Source organism: Diplotaxodon limnothrissa, linkage group LG11 (assembly GCF_057381915.1).
Source record: "Diplotaxodon limnothrissa isolate DT_005_m linkage group LG11, D_limnothrissa_male_GT1.1, whole genome shotgun sequence".
Lineage (NCBI taxonomy): Eukaryota > Metazoa > Chordata > Actinopteri > Cichliformes > Cichlidae > Diplotaxodon > Diplotaxodon limnothrissa.
The window spans coordinates 29334229-29351031 of NC_140606.1; the positions used below are offsets into that span (position 1 = coordinate 29334229).

The 16803-nt window shown below is 41.3% G+C and overlaps 1 protein-coding gene across 1 annotated transcript; it reads right to left on the bottom strand.

Moving 5' to 3' along the window:
* Positions 1–403: 403 nt before the first annotated feature.
* On the bottom strand, positions 404–14063 carry stx17 (syntaxin 17). The gene is made up of 8 exons (XM_085365682.1): positions 13923–14063; positions 13566–13686; positions 10880–11088; positions 10718–10783; positions 5959–6285; positions 5127–5177; positions 3314–3400; positions 404–1244 (listed from the first exon to the last, which is right to left on the bottom strand). The coding sequence occupies exons 3-8, from the start codon at positions 11000–11002 to the stop codon at positions 975–977; spliced, it is 924 nt and encodes a 307-aa protein (XP_085221808.1). The 5' UTR covers positions 11003–11088; positions 13566–13686; positions 13923–14063; the 3' UTR covers positions 404–974.
* Between the last annotated feature and the right edge of the window lie 2740 nt (positions 14064–16803).

Sequence of the window (16803 nt, forward strand, 5' to 3'; positions counted from 1 at the left end):
TGATGAACGGTGGAAATTTAGTCTGCCACTTAAAATTGAGTTCTCTTAAAATTGCTTTTCTGTCTTTATACGTCTACAAGTTTTTGGTACTAGATCCTTGAGAATCCACAGTTGGAGCTCTTGAATACGGGGACCCATTGCTAAGTTTGTACTGCGCATCCTGCCCTTCCCACAGAGGCCAACAGATACCTGCATAATGACATATCAGCCCACATACAGACCAACAGGGGGGAGTGTGATGCCATTTCTTAACCTGTCATCTCAGAGGAGAAGAAGAGTTAAAAAAAAAAAGTAAATTAAAAACCATTTTACAGGATGTTGTCTACAGCTTTGTCATTTCTGCGGTTCATTCTGTTTATCCAATGAAGAGCCAGTGTTAAAAAGAAATGTTTTATTTGGCAGCAGCAGGATAAGGTATGGACAGTAGCACTTTGTGCATCAATATAATTTATAAAAACCAAGTATCACTTAAATTTACACAAAGCTGTTCACATTACTATCTGCATCAAACAACTGAGGCATAGCCATCGGTAAACCTGAACACCCTGGAAATGAGCCTAAGCAACATGGATTAACTGCTCACATTATTGGTAGGGTCTGATAAAACCGTCTTAAAGTAATTTGATTTGAGTGCTGAACATTGTTTTTAGTAGAGAGTTGTGCTCAATAGTCAAAAAGCACAAAAAAACAAAAAACCCTGAAGTATAAACTGGTGCTGTGTTCAGAACATAAAATCAGTGGTGTATAAAACAAACATCCCCACAGAAACACCATTCACCCTGGAACATCAGCAGGTGACTCTTAATTAAGGCCGTCATTACATAATTGTTTTACACAGTGCTTGGTAACAGCGATGTTTAAGGCGAGCACCCGAAATTCAGTCTCTCTGAAGCTCAACAACACCAGAGGTGTTCATTGGTCAGTCAATACAGGACCGTCAGTGATAGGTCAGTGGAACACCAGGGGCTGATGGGTCATTTGTCCTTCCTCGCCTCTGGTTCATCTGTTGGTGGTGTTGATGGTGGCGGTGATGGCGTCGCCGTCAGCTGTTTCATCTGTAGATCCACTTTGGCTCGGCGGTGTTTCTGGACCAGGTTGCCACCAGCAAACCCCAGGGCGCCGCCTCCCAGGGCGGCAGCTACCCCTGCAGCTTTAAAGCCAGCCAGCAGGCCAAGTGGGCCTCCTAATACACCGCCCAGCAGCGCCCCGGCAACCGGCAACACCGCCAACTTGTAGCCAACTGCCTGGAGAGACAGGAAAAAGAGATATGTTCTAGTTTAATTTAACACCGCTGCAGACACACACACACACACACACACACACACCTTTCTTTGGTGGCATTAGTACTTTGTGGCTTCAAGACAGCGATAGAGTTTGGATGCGTCTTTCATGATCACACATCAACTCACAGAAGAAGGGAGATATTAGAAAATAAATACACAAACAGCCTTGCGTATGTAAATGTAAACCGTCACTTCCACGGCTGCATCAAAGCGTTTTCATTATCTCCATTTAGGAAAAAAACAATCAGAGAGATGTGGGCTGTGTGTGTTATTACAGCTGTTATCATCAGAGTGGAAGGTGCTCTTTGCTGATGGCAATTAATGACTGATTCCCTGACCACACACACACACACACACACACACACACACACACACACACACTCACTTGATTAACACTTCACCATTAAATTAATCTAGTTCAAAAGCTGGCATCGCTTGTCCCCACCCCTGTGGCAGTTGAGGGAATGTTAATTTCATCTGAGCTGAGTTAAAAGGACTCTGGGTGCAGGTGTGGAGGGTGGAGGAAGCGTGGGTGTCGTGTGTGACTATGAGTCTGTGTCTGTGTGTAATGCCGTTTGACCTGATGACAGATTACAAGCTTTCAAATGCGTTAAAACATCTGACGTCCTTCGCACCCGCCTTATCTCTCCACAACCTCCTCTAATGTGCGGCCCACTCCATCTACCCGTGACCTTACAGAGAGGTCAGCTTTCGTTTAGTTTATTTGGGTCAATTTAATTTTAAAGAAACTGCTTAAAAAGAATGCTTTATTGAAAAAAAGTTTAAAGGTCAGTGTGTCCTGACTGTTAACAGCACAGGGTTTTTGTTTAATCAGTCTGTATGCACAGACCCTGATGTAGAGCTCAAATAATTTACAGAGATGTTTTTGTTTGCTTTTTACTTGGTTGATTCACAATTTAAAGTCCACTTTAAGGTAGAAAATCTTAATAAAATAATAAATTTTGCCTGATTTCTTCCAAAAGATGCTTTTGCTGCTAATCGAATATCCCTGATTGTACTGCTAAAACAGTACAATCAGCCTGGTCTGGGTAATTTAATGACAATTTTCATACATTTTTAAAACATTTCATACACAGACTCATTAGCTAACTGAAAAATGATAAAATTATGAAAACAAGATGCCTGTCAATATTGTTCTGACCCTTTATTTAAACTCAACTACTCTGCAGATTACTGAGTAGTGTTAGCTGTGCTAGAGAGGCTGATATAATACATTTTTTTTCTACGTCATGATCTCAAAAAAAGAAATTTACCCTGACTGTATTTTGGTGCTGGCAGAAAACTCAAAAGCAAGCAGATAGTCCTAAAGGAAGCAAAAGAGGAAAGCAGATGACAGAGGGCTGTTTTTTTAGTTATGTAAGCATTTACAGGTGTGACTGTGTGTCATCACCATCTCTGAGTGTTTGTAATTACAGTCCAATTACTCCACAGTGAGCTCAAACAAAGACAAACATGGACGGCTTCTTAGATTTCTCAAACTAAATGTAAAGTCAGGAAAATCTGTACCGAAAAGCACGATTGTTCATTTTCATCGTGCGCGTGCGTGTGCATGTGTGTGCCATTTGACAAAAACAGGTGATTCATTCTGGGTATTACACACAAACCTTTCGACATTTCAAGTGTGTGATACGTGTGAAGGGCACTGAGTCGTCTGCTGACTTACACTCAGCGCAGAGCAGTGTAAGGGCGTGCTAAGCTAAAGGCAGTGCTGCTCCTGGAAAACTATTAAACAATCATTTAAACCTCTTCTCAGTGCTACACACACACACACACACACGTGCAAACATACAAACAAACTTCTCTTCTTGTCTCTTGTCGCCCCTCTTATCCCGCCTCTCTCCATCCCTCTCCTCTCTCTATTTCCTTAATTGCAGCTTTCCTCCGTATTCGAACAGATCAATAGGGACAAACGCTGTGGAATGGCTGGGAGGCAAAGTGCCATCGATCTCCCCATCTCCCAAACACATGCACACACATCAGATTATCAGCACACACACATTAATACACACCTTCCCCAGGCTCTTGGTCCCCTCCTCCACGTTGGCAGCGGCTGTGTTGACGTTGTCCTCTATGCTGTCAATCTTCTCCTGCTGGGACTGATGCGCAGGGGTTAGACACACACAACACGTATTAACACACACTCATATGCTAGCAAGCAGATTCACTTACAAACACGCGCACACAGACACACGTGTAAGCACAATTGTTGTGCAGATATTTTTTTACCCATCCAAATTCTGCTCCGCAGGACAAGTTAACAACAGAGGGGTGTGTTTGGAGGCTGCAGGTATATTCAAGGGAGATTTCAGTGAGGGTGGGGGTCATATGGTGTGTGCGCGTGTGTGGCATTGTGTAGATCTCATGAAATATTCAGAGTGGCAGCTGTCTCTCTCCATGTGAGGGTTGGATGGACACAGTGACCAAATAACAACCGGAGCATTTTTCTTCCTCAAAACGGTTTCTTTCTTTCTTTCTCTTTCTTTCATTCTCGCGAACTAAAAATCCGCTTCTCTTATGAATACCCGCGTGAAAGCTTCCTGTTATTTTGTGATGGTTTTCGGAGATTTTAAACCTGTAACCCTAGACTTAGAGATCGTGTGTTAGATTTTTCACATTTTCATTTTCTGCACCATTCTTCTTTCCAGCTTAAAAGCTGCAGTGGCACAGAGAATTGGGATAAAATGAGCGGCAACAACCAATTATTATAATTACTCTGATTAATCAAAAATTTGCAGATTTGGCTTTTACTAATAATTTAACCAGTAAAATGTCAGAAAAAAGTGGGAAAAAAAGCTTTAGCTCCTTTTTTAGCTCCACCAAAAGTGCCAAAGCCCAAAACTGTTAATGTAACTCTCCCATTAAAAGTGATCATGACCCACTGTTCACTTTTATTTTAAAAGAAAAATATCCTAATATAACCAGATATAATAACAGCACTCACAAAAGAAAGAATCTTGACTAGAATAGTTATTTGACGTTAACCATGTTCTGACTGTGTTCATGAGTTTTGGTGAATGTTTAAAAGATCCTCGTAGCTGTTAGTTTATAACATTTAACACCAGTAATTCCAAAACAATCAGACAGCTCTATTATTATAATACTGTAATGGGAATTAATTTCATGCCGTGTTTCTGCCTCAGTACAGACACAGAAACATACAGATAAGCCTGAAGGCGCCCCAACATCGGAACAGACACAAACATGACGCATGTACAGACACAACCACACACTCACACTCACTCAGTATTTCCACTGTGGCTGAGTGCTGGAATATTACTCCCCTAACGGCTCCTTTCACCCTTGAGACACCACAACATGTCTATGCTCTTTCTGCCACACCCCCTCCCCGTGCCTCTTTGTGTTTTTTCAGCCTAGCTACATCTTTACCCGCCCTCCTCTTCACTGTTAATCTCTCCTTCACTCAGCCTCCCTCCATCCCTAAGGATAAGACTGATAATCTGAGCCGTCTGTTCTCCACCTGCTCCGATGTATCCCTTGTTTCCCCTCCTCTCTCCTCCCCCTGTGAAAACCTGCCCCCCCCCTTTCTCCCTGCTTCACTCTCACTCATCTACTTCTGAATCTCTCCTCCGCTGAAGGGCCTCTGGGGCCCCAGCACTACTCCGGAGCTGCTCTGTGTAAGCTTGTCTCAGTGGGGCCTTACCAAGCAACGCAAGCGAGCACGCGCACACAGACACACACAGGTCAAATACACACCACCCACCTCCTGGAGGTGCTCAGACCTCTATCACATTGTTTTTGTTCACAGGGGTGGCTGTGCACACATGTAGACAAAGAAATGCAGAGCTGAGCGTTTGTACTCACATGGACGAGGATAGAAAACTCTGTCACCAAACCGCTCAGCTCCTTCAGATCCTGAAAGGGGGAGAAAAATAAATAAATTAAAATGCTGTATTGATTTGTTTGAGGTGCTTATCGTACAAATCTACAGCTACAAAGTGTCCAGACTGTCAGTGAATGGGATTCATAACTGCATTAACGAGACTGACTAATTAGGATGTGCTATAGATCTAAATGTGTCTGCAGGAACAGATATCATGGCATACATGTGAAATAAATCATGAATTTAAATTTAGCTGTGTGAGTTTCAGGGTTCTCGTACCATGCTGATAACTATGACATGTCGCCTGTGAAAAAAAACGCCTGCTGTGTTGCTTTTAAAGTCTTTTTCCAGGTGAGAGTTCATGCATACGAGAAACCCCTCACCCTCGCTTCTCTATCAGCACACTAAAAAGGACCACAGAACACCACCCAGTCAGTAGCAGCGACTGTGGATACAGCAACAAATGTAAGGCATAGTTTTGTTGGTTTGCTATTATCCTATTAGGCCTAAAAAAGAAGAAGAAGAAAAAAAAAAAGAGAGATTGAAATTGCATGCCTGAAACAATAAATCGACTTCTTTGTTTGCTATGAGATCACAGCAAAGAAATAAGTCAAAACTTGTAGGATAAAAACACCCCACCATAACAGACAAATGATTTTTTTATTTATAATCAACACACAGGCTTAAAGCACGACATTTGTGAATATTCCCAAGGACTTCCTTCATTCATACATACATACATACAGCTTACCTAACAATTAGAACATATCTGACTATGACTGGCAGACTAAAGCTTGTTCCAGACGTGCATACCTCTTCCAGGTTATCCCAGGACTCAGCTGCTCTCTGATCAGGAGGGATTTCTGGGAGCTGGACCTGGCTTTGCCTGCCAAATCCTGGTACGTCGCTCGTATTGTCATCAGTGTGGCAGCTACTGGATGCACAGCTGGATGAATGAGTGGCAGGTGGTGACGCTGGAGCGGGCTGAGGCTCGGGGTTAGAGTGCAAACGGAGGAAGTCCTGTGCGGCGGCTGACGCCCTGTCTCTGACCGGCTTGATGAGTGCTTCCAGAGCGTCGGCGTCTTCAGCACGGACCCGAGTGCACAGCTTCTCCATCTCTCTCATGTTGGCTCTCAGCTGCTGCAGAGGCGCAGAAGAAGAGAACATTTTTCAGTTTGAATGACAGTGAGTGGTATGAATGTGAGGGAGAAGGGACACTTGGACGGCCAGAAGGACAAGCAAACCTGTGGTTAAATACAGCCGTCACTGCCAAAACAAAAACATGCAAGAAAAAAAAAAAAAAAAAAAAAAAAAAAAAAATAGAAAAATGTGACGAGGCAGACGTGGCATAACAAATCCAAAATCTCCAATCTGGAAATAGTAACATCTCAAATCATCTCAATATCAAACATACATTTTCCCTCTGGCATGCAGACACTCCAGTTGTAAAGACTGTTTGGATGAGAGTTGTGAAATTTCTTTCTTCCCTCATTTAATGGAACTAGATGGCATTCACTCTGTGTTCAAAGCACAAAACATGATCGGGTGACATTTTAAAATAAAAATAAATAAATAAAACACACTACTTTCTTTCTGCTGTCTACATCCGCCAGCTAAAGGACGCTCACAGCTACCTGACATTATAGCTCAGCCGATGGGGAGTCCTTAACGTTTACATTAAATCCTGTCACCCTGTCAAGAGCACAAGCACGTCATCATCAGTAGATGCACTGTGATACGTCTGCAGGGTGTAGTTCAGTAACAATTAAAATGGTTCTTGGTCACAATGTTAAGTTTTCTGAGCAACCAGGTCATGATTTATATCACCCAAAAAGAGCACTTTGCTCTGACTGCAGGTTTACTTGTGGTTCCCAGAATATTTAAAAGAGGGGGGGCAGAGCCTTCAGTTTTCAGGCCCCCTTTCTGTGAAACCAGCTTCCAGTTTGGATTTGGGAGACAGACAAACTCTCTACTTTTAAGATGATACAGCATATAGTTAGGGCTGGATCATGTGACTCTGAATCCTCTCTTAATTACATTGATGGGGGCTTCCCACGATGAATGTTTCTTGTTGACGCACATTTTTCACTCATTATGCGTTCACACACCACTATGGTTACTTTGTCCTGTCCCCCTCCCCTTATCCCGAACCAGTGGCAACAGCTGGCCGCCCCTGCCTGAGCCATCCCTCTGTCGCCACAGCACCTGCTCATAAGGGGTCATATGTTAGTTCTCTGTATTATGGTAGGGTCTTTACCTTACAATATAAAGCACCTTGAAGCAACCGTTGTTGTGAGTTGACATTATATAATTAAAAGTGAATTGAATTCAATGATTTCTGTGAAGAAACATGCTTCTGATGAGATTTTTAAACTTTTTTTTTTCCCTTTGGTGCTTTGAGCAGGTGCCTTACAGTTCACTATATTCAACTCACAGCTAAAACAATCATATATTCCATCACTGAAACCAATTCTGCCCAAAAACATATAACATAACCGTTCACACAATAGGAAACAAAATGATTTTTACTTTACACATAACATCAGTTGAATTCAAGAGAAAACACAAGTTCTTGTTCATTTAGCAATTGGCTAAATGAACTTCTTTGGCAATACAACACACACATATTCAGTGTGTTGTATTGCCAAAATGATGTGAACTAGAGTATTATGCAAAGGTTTTGAGCCTTCATATTTTACTTCCAAGCAATCAGACTGTCCTGTTATTTTTTAAAGTCATCTTGAACAATAGTTCACCAGACTTTGTGAAGGTCATTCAAAGGTTGTCTTTGGACTGATTTTACTCCGTTTCAGTCGTGTTCTTGTACCTGTCGATTATCACTGATTACCACTCAGTGTGTTAATAGACCTCTCTGCATTGAATCATATTTGTTATTAATCTCTGTCTCTCTTCCACAGCATGTCCTTTATCCCGTCTTCCTCCCTCATCCCAACCAGTTGCGGCAGATGGCCGCCCCTCCCTGAGCCTGGTTCTGCTGGAGGTTTCTTCCTGTTAAAAGGGAGTTTTTCCTTCCCACTGTTACCAAAGTGCTTGCTCATAGGAATGTCATATGATTGTTGGGTTTTTCACTTTATGTATTATTGTAGGGTCTACCTTGCAATAAAAAGCACCTTGAGGCAACTGTAGTTGTGATTTGGCGCTATATAAATAAAACTGAATTAAATGTTTGTTTCTTAAACCACTTAGCACTGACCACCGAGTAATTCAAGCATAGCAAGGCCCCAAACTCAAGAGATTAACTAGTGTTGTGTTTACACATAAATTAACTAAGTTGTCTGTTAATTTAATTGGATAGAAAAGCAAACATCACATCACTATCAGTCACGGACTGGCCTCCCCAGAACCCGCACCTCAACCTTATTGGAGCAGTGTGGGATCACCTTGACAGAGAATGGAAGAAAAGGCAGACAACACCCAAAGAAGAGCTTTGAATGAGAAGAAATCTGGCTAAGAGAGTTCAGGCTATGTTGAAGAATAAAGGTTGTCATACAAAGTATTAACGTTCAAGCTTGTTAGAACTGTACAAACTCTGATATGCCTCAGATTCTGTATTTCTATGTACGCTTTCATGTATTTCAATACATTGTTGCACCCATATTGTTTTTGTTTTTTTTCCTACCAGAATATAAAAGAAGAGTGGTGCAAGCTTTAGATATGAGGCTGAGGAACATCGCAGCGATCATCCCTCCAAGCAGCAGCATGACCTGGGTTCACAGGTTTTTGTCTTTTGTTTTGTTGTCAGAGATGTGCCAATAACACATTCTGCTAATTACATGACATGAATATGCATATCCTTGTTCACAGAAGCAAAAAAAAAAACAACACACTAAAGGTCATGTGCCTTTTAGCCTGCAAATTAACTGTGACTGTATGTAGTTCAAACACACAGTACAGACTCTGCTCTCCTGTGTTAAAGTGTTTGCAGTAGCTCGTGTGGCAAAAGTGGGGCTACTGAGGTCTGTCTGCAATCTTCTCTTGGGAGTTAGCTTGGTGCTAGGCTAGCTAGAGAGTATGTTATGGTGATGGGTGGGAAAACAGGCTTTTTTCCAAACAGATAAAATAAATCAACATAAGCATGCAGTGCCAATGATCAAAATAGGAACTCTGAATGACATAAACCAACCTATGTTCCTATGTTTGAACATTAAGCACACAGACAAACATCTAAAGCAGGGCAGACAAACTCCTACTCTGGATTTACACCATGAAGACATGGGAAAGCACTCTGTGTGGACCCCTGAGGGTTCGCCGGGTAATGGTGAGAGGATAGATGTGTGCCTGTATGGAGTTAGTTCACCTTCAGAGACATGGTGGCTTCTAGGCAACAACATCCCCTGAGGCATTTCACACTCACTATGTGAACAAGTTCACACACATGCGGACACAACACAAGAAAGATGGATTCTAGGTTTAGCAGCAGCTCTTTTCTTGTCCTGATTTAGTAAATTTATATAGATAACGCTGTTTCCAAAAGTACGTGTTTGTGTATATGTACACATGCTGTTAATTCCAGCTGAACAGATTTCGTTGCTATTGATTTGCTCAACAGGAGGCAATTTTCTTGTCATCAACATCATGCAGCGTAGCTGGTGACATAGAGAGGGAGACTTCAGTCTCAAAAGTGGTTTCTGCTGTTGGATACTTCACTGTCAAATCACCTCCATCACAACTGTAAAACAATAAATAAATAAAAAATACTGGCAGTGGCCAGTGGTACCCCTCAGCCTCCTAGTACACTGAAGGTATGAATTCCAAAACCCCACGTCCCCTCGTTCTCAAGGTATTGCATTCACAAGACTTTCAGAAAACTTGACCTCTCACCTTCAACCTTCAGATCAAGGTCACCGAGATTCAAAGTCATCTGGGATTTATCGATACCTACGGTATCAATTTAAAAGTCCTACATTGCTTCGCTCTCGAGTTATCACATTCATAAACTTGGGTGTCTGTGTTGCCTGCCTGCCTGCCAGCCCGCCCAGCAGAGTTATAACAATACTCCATCAACCCTATCTGCTGAGGAAGAGCAAAAGGTGTGCCTGAAAGTAGCTGGACCTTATGTTGAGTACTTGTCTCTGCGAAGCTGCTGTTTTTCTGTTGCTCAGTGACTTATTTCACACAAATCAGTATTCGTTTTAATATACTGGCACGCTTCAAAAGGCATCTGTTTGAGTCACAGATCATTTCAAACAGGCTTGATAACGATGACTGACACATTTCTCCTTCATTCAGACGTCACAACAAATGCTGCCTGTTTAAACACTGGATAAAGACACTGGTTGCTGCCCTTTTACTCTGTCTTTACTTCGATCTTCAAACTGGAACAACATGACAGGCACAGATCAGAAACATCAAGATCCGATATTTAAAGAGGTCATGGGGTGCACATTTTGGAGACAAAAAAAATATAATACGCAGAGTCATGCTTGTTCAGGAATTTCAATAGGCGATGAGTCATGTCATCCTCTAAACAATTGTCACATTCACTAAACAAACACATACACACAAACACGCCTCTGCTTTTCTATTTACTTCACAGGTTATCACTTCATACCTGAACAGTTCTGCTGGCATTAATATGCTCCTGATGAAGGCGATCCCATTGCTGGGTATGCTGGTACTGTGAAAGAAACTAGGAGTTATTTATCTGAAGGCTGGAAGTAAGAGTTTGAAAGTGAGGTTGTGATCCTGTGTGCAGCCAGATTTGAGCCGTCACCTTCAGTATGTTGTTATGGTGTTTCTGCAGTCTCTCCAGGTCTGTGGGCAGAGCCACTTTAATGAACTTGTGGATCGGTGCCTCCAGGCGCCTCAGTGTCAGCTTGTTGCCTTCCTCTGCCATGTGTCCCGCTGACTGCCCACAGCCAACACTACTGCGTAACTTTGACAAGACACCTGCTCAGCTTTATCTCGCTGCGCCCACAGATACTGTAAATACCAGCAGAGTATTTTAATATACAAAATTAATAAACTCAGCAGCACATGTAAGTCTGAAAAAACTGCCACCTCAAAAGGCCAGCGTCCGGCGGCATAACCAGACAGTTTGCACAAGTGTGGCCATGATCAGACCATTACTTACACTGGGGTGTGACAGAAAATCATATTTAACTATCCTTTTTTTAAAAAACAAAACAAAACAAAAAAACAGGCCAAACTGTTGTACACCAAATAGTTAAGCTTAAGTCATTAACGTTTTGCATTTGTTTATGAAAACAGACATGTACAAGCCATTCCCCTCTGTGTATCAAAGTATTCTAGATTCAAATGTGAGGCCATCTGTCTGACAGATAAAGCCTGGCCCAAATTGGTTCATGCAGCAAGACAATGACCCCAAGCACAGCAGCAAATCCACAACAGAACAGCTAAGAATGACAACAATCAAGCTGAGGCAACAGCTCAAAGTTAACCTCAACCTGATTGAAATTCTGTGGTGGAATCTTGGATCTACAAGCTACTGGATCAAATGGTGTACTCAGTTTTCCACAGGACTGCATAACAGAAGTGTTTACACAGTCAAAATGTTTTTAAGTACAGTAAATACTGTCATAAAAAAAAAATGGCAAAAAATAAATAAATGATAGAAACAAAGCAAACAAAAAACAGTGACAGTTACTAGATAAAACTCCAGTTTTTCGTGTATATTAATGTTTAAACTATCATTTGAAGACATGTATTTGGGCTTTGGTGAGGATAACTAGCTTGCAGCTTTGTATTCACACTGTACTGTAGATGTTTATAATAAAACTGATATATGTATAATTCAAGCATATCAAAGGCACTAAATCAAGTGACGAACCAATGGCATGCCTTCAGAAAACAGACAACTTAGCAAATAACCAATTTTAAATTAAACATTTTAAAATTGGTTAAACATTTTTACTGGCAGCCTGTCCCAAAAATACACAATTTGTTCTCGTTTTAGTCGAATCTAGGGCTGTTCGATATAACGATATATATCGGATGACGAAACGTCTATCGTTTCATTTTATGCTATTGTTTATTTCGTGGTGTCACAAAATAAACTGTTTACGGCAATATTTTTTTTTTCATCGTTTTGATGGTCACTGTAGTGGCTATATTAATTTCTTAAAGTTCTCTCTTTCTCTTATATTTAATATAACCACACTACAGACGGACAAGCACCTGTTTTTATGCTTTATGGTTAGCAACAACGACGGTAACACCATCGCGTGTCCGCTTGTTTATGTTCCACACAAACCTTTCACAATAAAGCTCAAGATCCTGTTGAGAATTTTCAAAATAAACTGAATCACGTGAAAGAGCAGATTATTTACGGATGAGAAGTAAAAAAAAAGAGCCGCCAGGTGCTAAAAAATAAACCTTAGACTCAAACGTTAGAACAGCCTTTTCCCCGCAGCACGCCGTGTAATAAATACTCACAAAGAAAACGGCGGCTGTTACAACTTATGGCTAAAAAATGTATCGTTTCATGCATCTGTTAAAACACTCGACTCCAGCTACATGACGCGCAGCTGTTAACACTTCCCGCAAGTCAAGCTGCACGAGATTCACAGAATTTACAGAAAATGTTACATATCGTTATCGGGACGATAGAATTCTTATATCCGGATATGAGATTTTGGTCATATCGCACAGCCCTAGTCGAATCCATGAGAAAAAATAAAAAATCCAATGTTCACACAGTTTGACAGGCATAAAATAGTGTGTTCGCACCAACATGGTGATTCCCAACAGCCATTAGGTAAAAACTTGGAATATTTCGGCATAGTGAGCAGTGTATCCTGAGAAAGAAATAAATGAAATTGGTCCTTTAGTTGAGTCACCAACTGTTCACTGAAGCCTCATTAGAAATGGTCTCAGTGGAAGGGTGGCTGTCAAGAAGCCTTTCATACGGAATAGAAATATGGTGAAAAGGGCAAATTACACAAAAACCAATTTGGGAAAATAAAACATGCATGCATGCATGTATGTATGCATGTATGTATGCATGCATGTATGTATGTATGCATGCATGTATGCATGCATGTATGTATATTTGCAACAGGTGTAATGGACTCATGAATACAAATTTCAAGGGAGACAATCATGAGTGTCTACATTCATCTGTAAAACACACTGGAGGCTCTGTCATGGTTTGGGGCTTGGGATATCTTTAAAAAAAAAAAAAAGAAAAAACCTAAAAAAAAGCCACAGGTAATTAATTTTTCAGCAATGACATTAATCCCAAATACAATGTCAGATTCTCCAAAAGCATACCTGAATAGAAAAAGCACAATGGAACAGTCAGTCCTGGATTTTCTCCCCAGAGGCCCACATACAAGTGGCTCAAAACTTTTGCACAGCAATATAACTCTTATTAGCAATTCATACCAAAACAAACAAACAAAAACAAGAACAAGAACAAAAACACCAGGTTATTTTACTTGTTGTTTCGTTTGTTCCAGCGTTAATGGCAATTAACTTCGGAGTGACGTAAAGTGTTTGATGACGCCTTCTACTGTTCCCTTCAGTCCACATTTCGAGGCCACGTCGCACGAACTGTCCCTGAACAGAAAGTGAAATCACTCAGTTTGGCTAATGACAGCAGACTGGCCCAGCAGGTAACGCTAAATTAATCCATTAGTGTCACTAGCTAACTGCTGAGGACGTCAAGAGCTTTGTGAACGGCAGAAAACTTCCCAGACGGAGTTACTAGCTAATTCAGTAACTTCACCCGGATACAGGGAGCTATCAGCCCGCTGCTGAAAACATAAACTCACAGGGCGCACATCGACACTTACCAGTAAAAAGACAACTCGACAAAGTCATTTACACTCGCTAATGACTACTGCGAGCCTCCATATTGTGAAGAAAAACTTAAACGTTCAGACAACAACTCGCTGCCTCTTCGGACAGAGGTGTTGTTTATAAACAGCTCCCAGTACGTCCGCGAATAGTTTCCGACCACAATCAGCAGCCGCAGAACATAATGTTCCTCATCACTACCCCGTGATCCCTGTTCTGATAGCGAATCAGTGACATGTTTCTAAAATAATACTCCCGCTGACGGTAGTGTTTATTTCCCCCATCTGTCACATTTTATTGCTTCAGGAAAATGACTGTTTACCATCTGTTCTTCATCTAAAAAAAAATTAAAAGATTTGCACACTCAATTTCTTACATTAAAAAATTTAGGATGCAGTAGCCACTAGTTTCACCCTGCCCTCCAAAAAGCCTTATTTATCTGAATATTGTTATTAGATTTAAAACAATATATTTGATGTTCTTTGTTAAAGATAAACGATGACATAACAGCGAAACTGACCAGTTAAATTAACACAGATATCAACTTTTTGTGGCTACTTAACATTTCTAAGCTGGTTGGGGTTTTGTTCGGGCGTTTGGACTTCACAGCTTAGTCATTTCCAAGCTGCTGGCCTCAGCCCTGATATGTGGTCATACTGTTTTTTAAAATACACCGTGAAAGTGAAAATGTATGACATTTCAAAAATGTGTCATGGCCCTTTCTTTTTTTCTTTTCTTTTTTTTTTGCCAGCCAGACATTTAAACTAAAATGAACATGTGCTACAAATAAATAAATACAAGTTAGAAATGCTAGATTGTTCACACTTGCGCGTCTTCCACACCGCTTTTTACCGTGCGTGAAACAGCATCAATCCTGTGGAAGGAAACATTAGATGTGATATTTTTTGTCTGTGTTGCGTTTGGAAGAAAGACTGGGGTTCCCCCTCCTCTACTGTGAGATCAGCCAGCGTGAGTGGGTCTATTGCATGTTTCCACTTCTATTCTTCAGCACCTTTTACCTTTGACATTTAGGCCAACCCCCCACACACTCTTCCCTCAGCGGATGCTCCAATGCGAAGGGCCACAGCACACAGTCCCCAGCTACAGGGGATTTCCCCTGGTGCTGTACACATGTTGTTAATGTGTGTGTGTGTGTGTGTGTGTGTGTGTGTGTGTGTGTGTGTGTGTGTGTGTGTGTGTGTGTGTGTGCTCATATGTGTTTGCTTGTGTTTATGCCAGTGTGTCTGTCCACTTTCAGGGGACTCCCAGACTTGCAGACTGAGGGGGAGGAGGGAATAGAGCTGACAGCCTAAATAGCAAATCATCATCAAAAATGTTTCTGTCTCTGTGTTTGTGGAGACAGAGAGAGAGAGAGAGAGAGAAGGAGGAGGAGGAGGTGTCTGAGCGTGTGTAAGTTGTACCCTTGATGTGGGCACATCAAGGGTACTTACAAAGAAGAAGCATGTCCCGTTATGTAAATCATTCAAGTCTAAGGTGAAGACTTGCTGTGAGGTTATGTTTATGTCAGGGATGTCAAACTCATTTACATCAAGTGGGCTGGACCAGTAAAACTGCCCTTTCTGTCAGTTATAATATACGAACATTACATGAAATTTCATCAGCAGTTCCCAGTTTTTCTACACGATAAAGAACGGCTGCTGTAGGAAATGAAAGAAATGTGTCAGCATGACTCTTTGGGCTTAAACTGTAAGAAATAAATCTGTAAAATTACAGGAAATGTTCTGCTAGCTTGTTGCTCAGACTGTGATTTAGGTATAAAACAAAGAATTTTTCCTTTTTTTAAAAAACCATTGTAAAACACAATTTCTCTTTCACATTTTCCAAAGCTGTCCAGTGGGCCGGTTTAGAGTCTCTGATGGGCCAATTCTGGGCCCTGGGCCTTATGTTTGACACCACCGGTTTAAGTGAATAGTCGGAATCAGTGATTTGGCGTGAATGAAACACCACCGTGTGTGTTTAAACATGTGTCGTTTGGGGTCCCAGGAGGACTCAGGTGCCATTTGTTTCAGTCTAATCCGGGAGGTCTGTCAGCAGGAGAGGAAGCAAGCAGGGTGCTCCGTTCATGTCTTACCTCATGAATCTTTACTGGTTTTTGTTGTGGCAGGTGTGATTAGCACATCCTGATGCCTCGGTGGATATGGGCCTGGTTTTTTTTGTCATGGTAGACTTTGTGACAAGTCATGGTAGGAAAACACAGGTGTTTCTAATAACATTAACTATGGCAGGTGGTCCAATAAGCCAGGACACTGCTTCCACAAAAAGCAGACATGAACCTGAAGCTGCTACATAAACATAGTCATGATTTTAATTTCCCTGCCCTCTTGATGTGTACATGAAAACATGCTTGCTGTTGTTTATACATGGCTTTATGAAAAGAACTTATGAATTGAGAACCAGAAGAATACATGCTTTGAATCTGTGAGTGTGTGTGTGTGTGTGTCTATATGTTCTAATGGGACCTCTAATTAAGACTCTGGGTATCTGCTATCTGTCAGCACTGATCGATCGGCTTGGAGAGTGACAGCTCAGCGTGTGAGTGTGTCTGTGTGTGTGCGTAGATTTTGCTTTTCATGCTCTCTGCTTCATGTCATGTTATTTTACATGTAAGTAACACAGTTGTAGGAGGAATATTAACACTTCATTCATTTTCTTTCGCATGTACACAATCACACCACTTTTTTTTAAAAAAAGAAGACAAAAGTGTGAATGTTTTTTTCCTGCATACTCATTAAAAACACATCACAGTCCCCACGCACCTTCCCCCAAACCAAAGGAGGGTGAAGTGTTGGACAGATATTTGTTGTTATGTGCCACATGCACTCACAAACACACAGAATTATAAGTAATAAACTGATA

Excerpts from the sequence above, each read along its gene's own strand:
- stx17 (XM_085365682.1), bottom strand. The coding sequence starts at position 11,002 with ATGGCAGAGGAAGGCAACAAGCTGACACTGAGGCGCCTGGAGGCACCG. Across the intron at positions 5,178-5,958 it reads CCTGGGATAACCTGGAAGAG|GATCTGAAGGAGCTGAGCGG; the intron begins GTATGCACGTCT and ends TCCCCCTTTCAG. Across the intron at positions 3,401-5,126 it reads AGTTTTCTATCCTCGTCCAT|TCCCAGCAGGAGAAGATTGA; the intron begins GTGAGTACAAAC and ends CCTGCGCATCAG.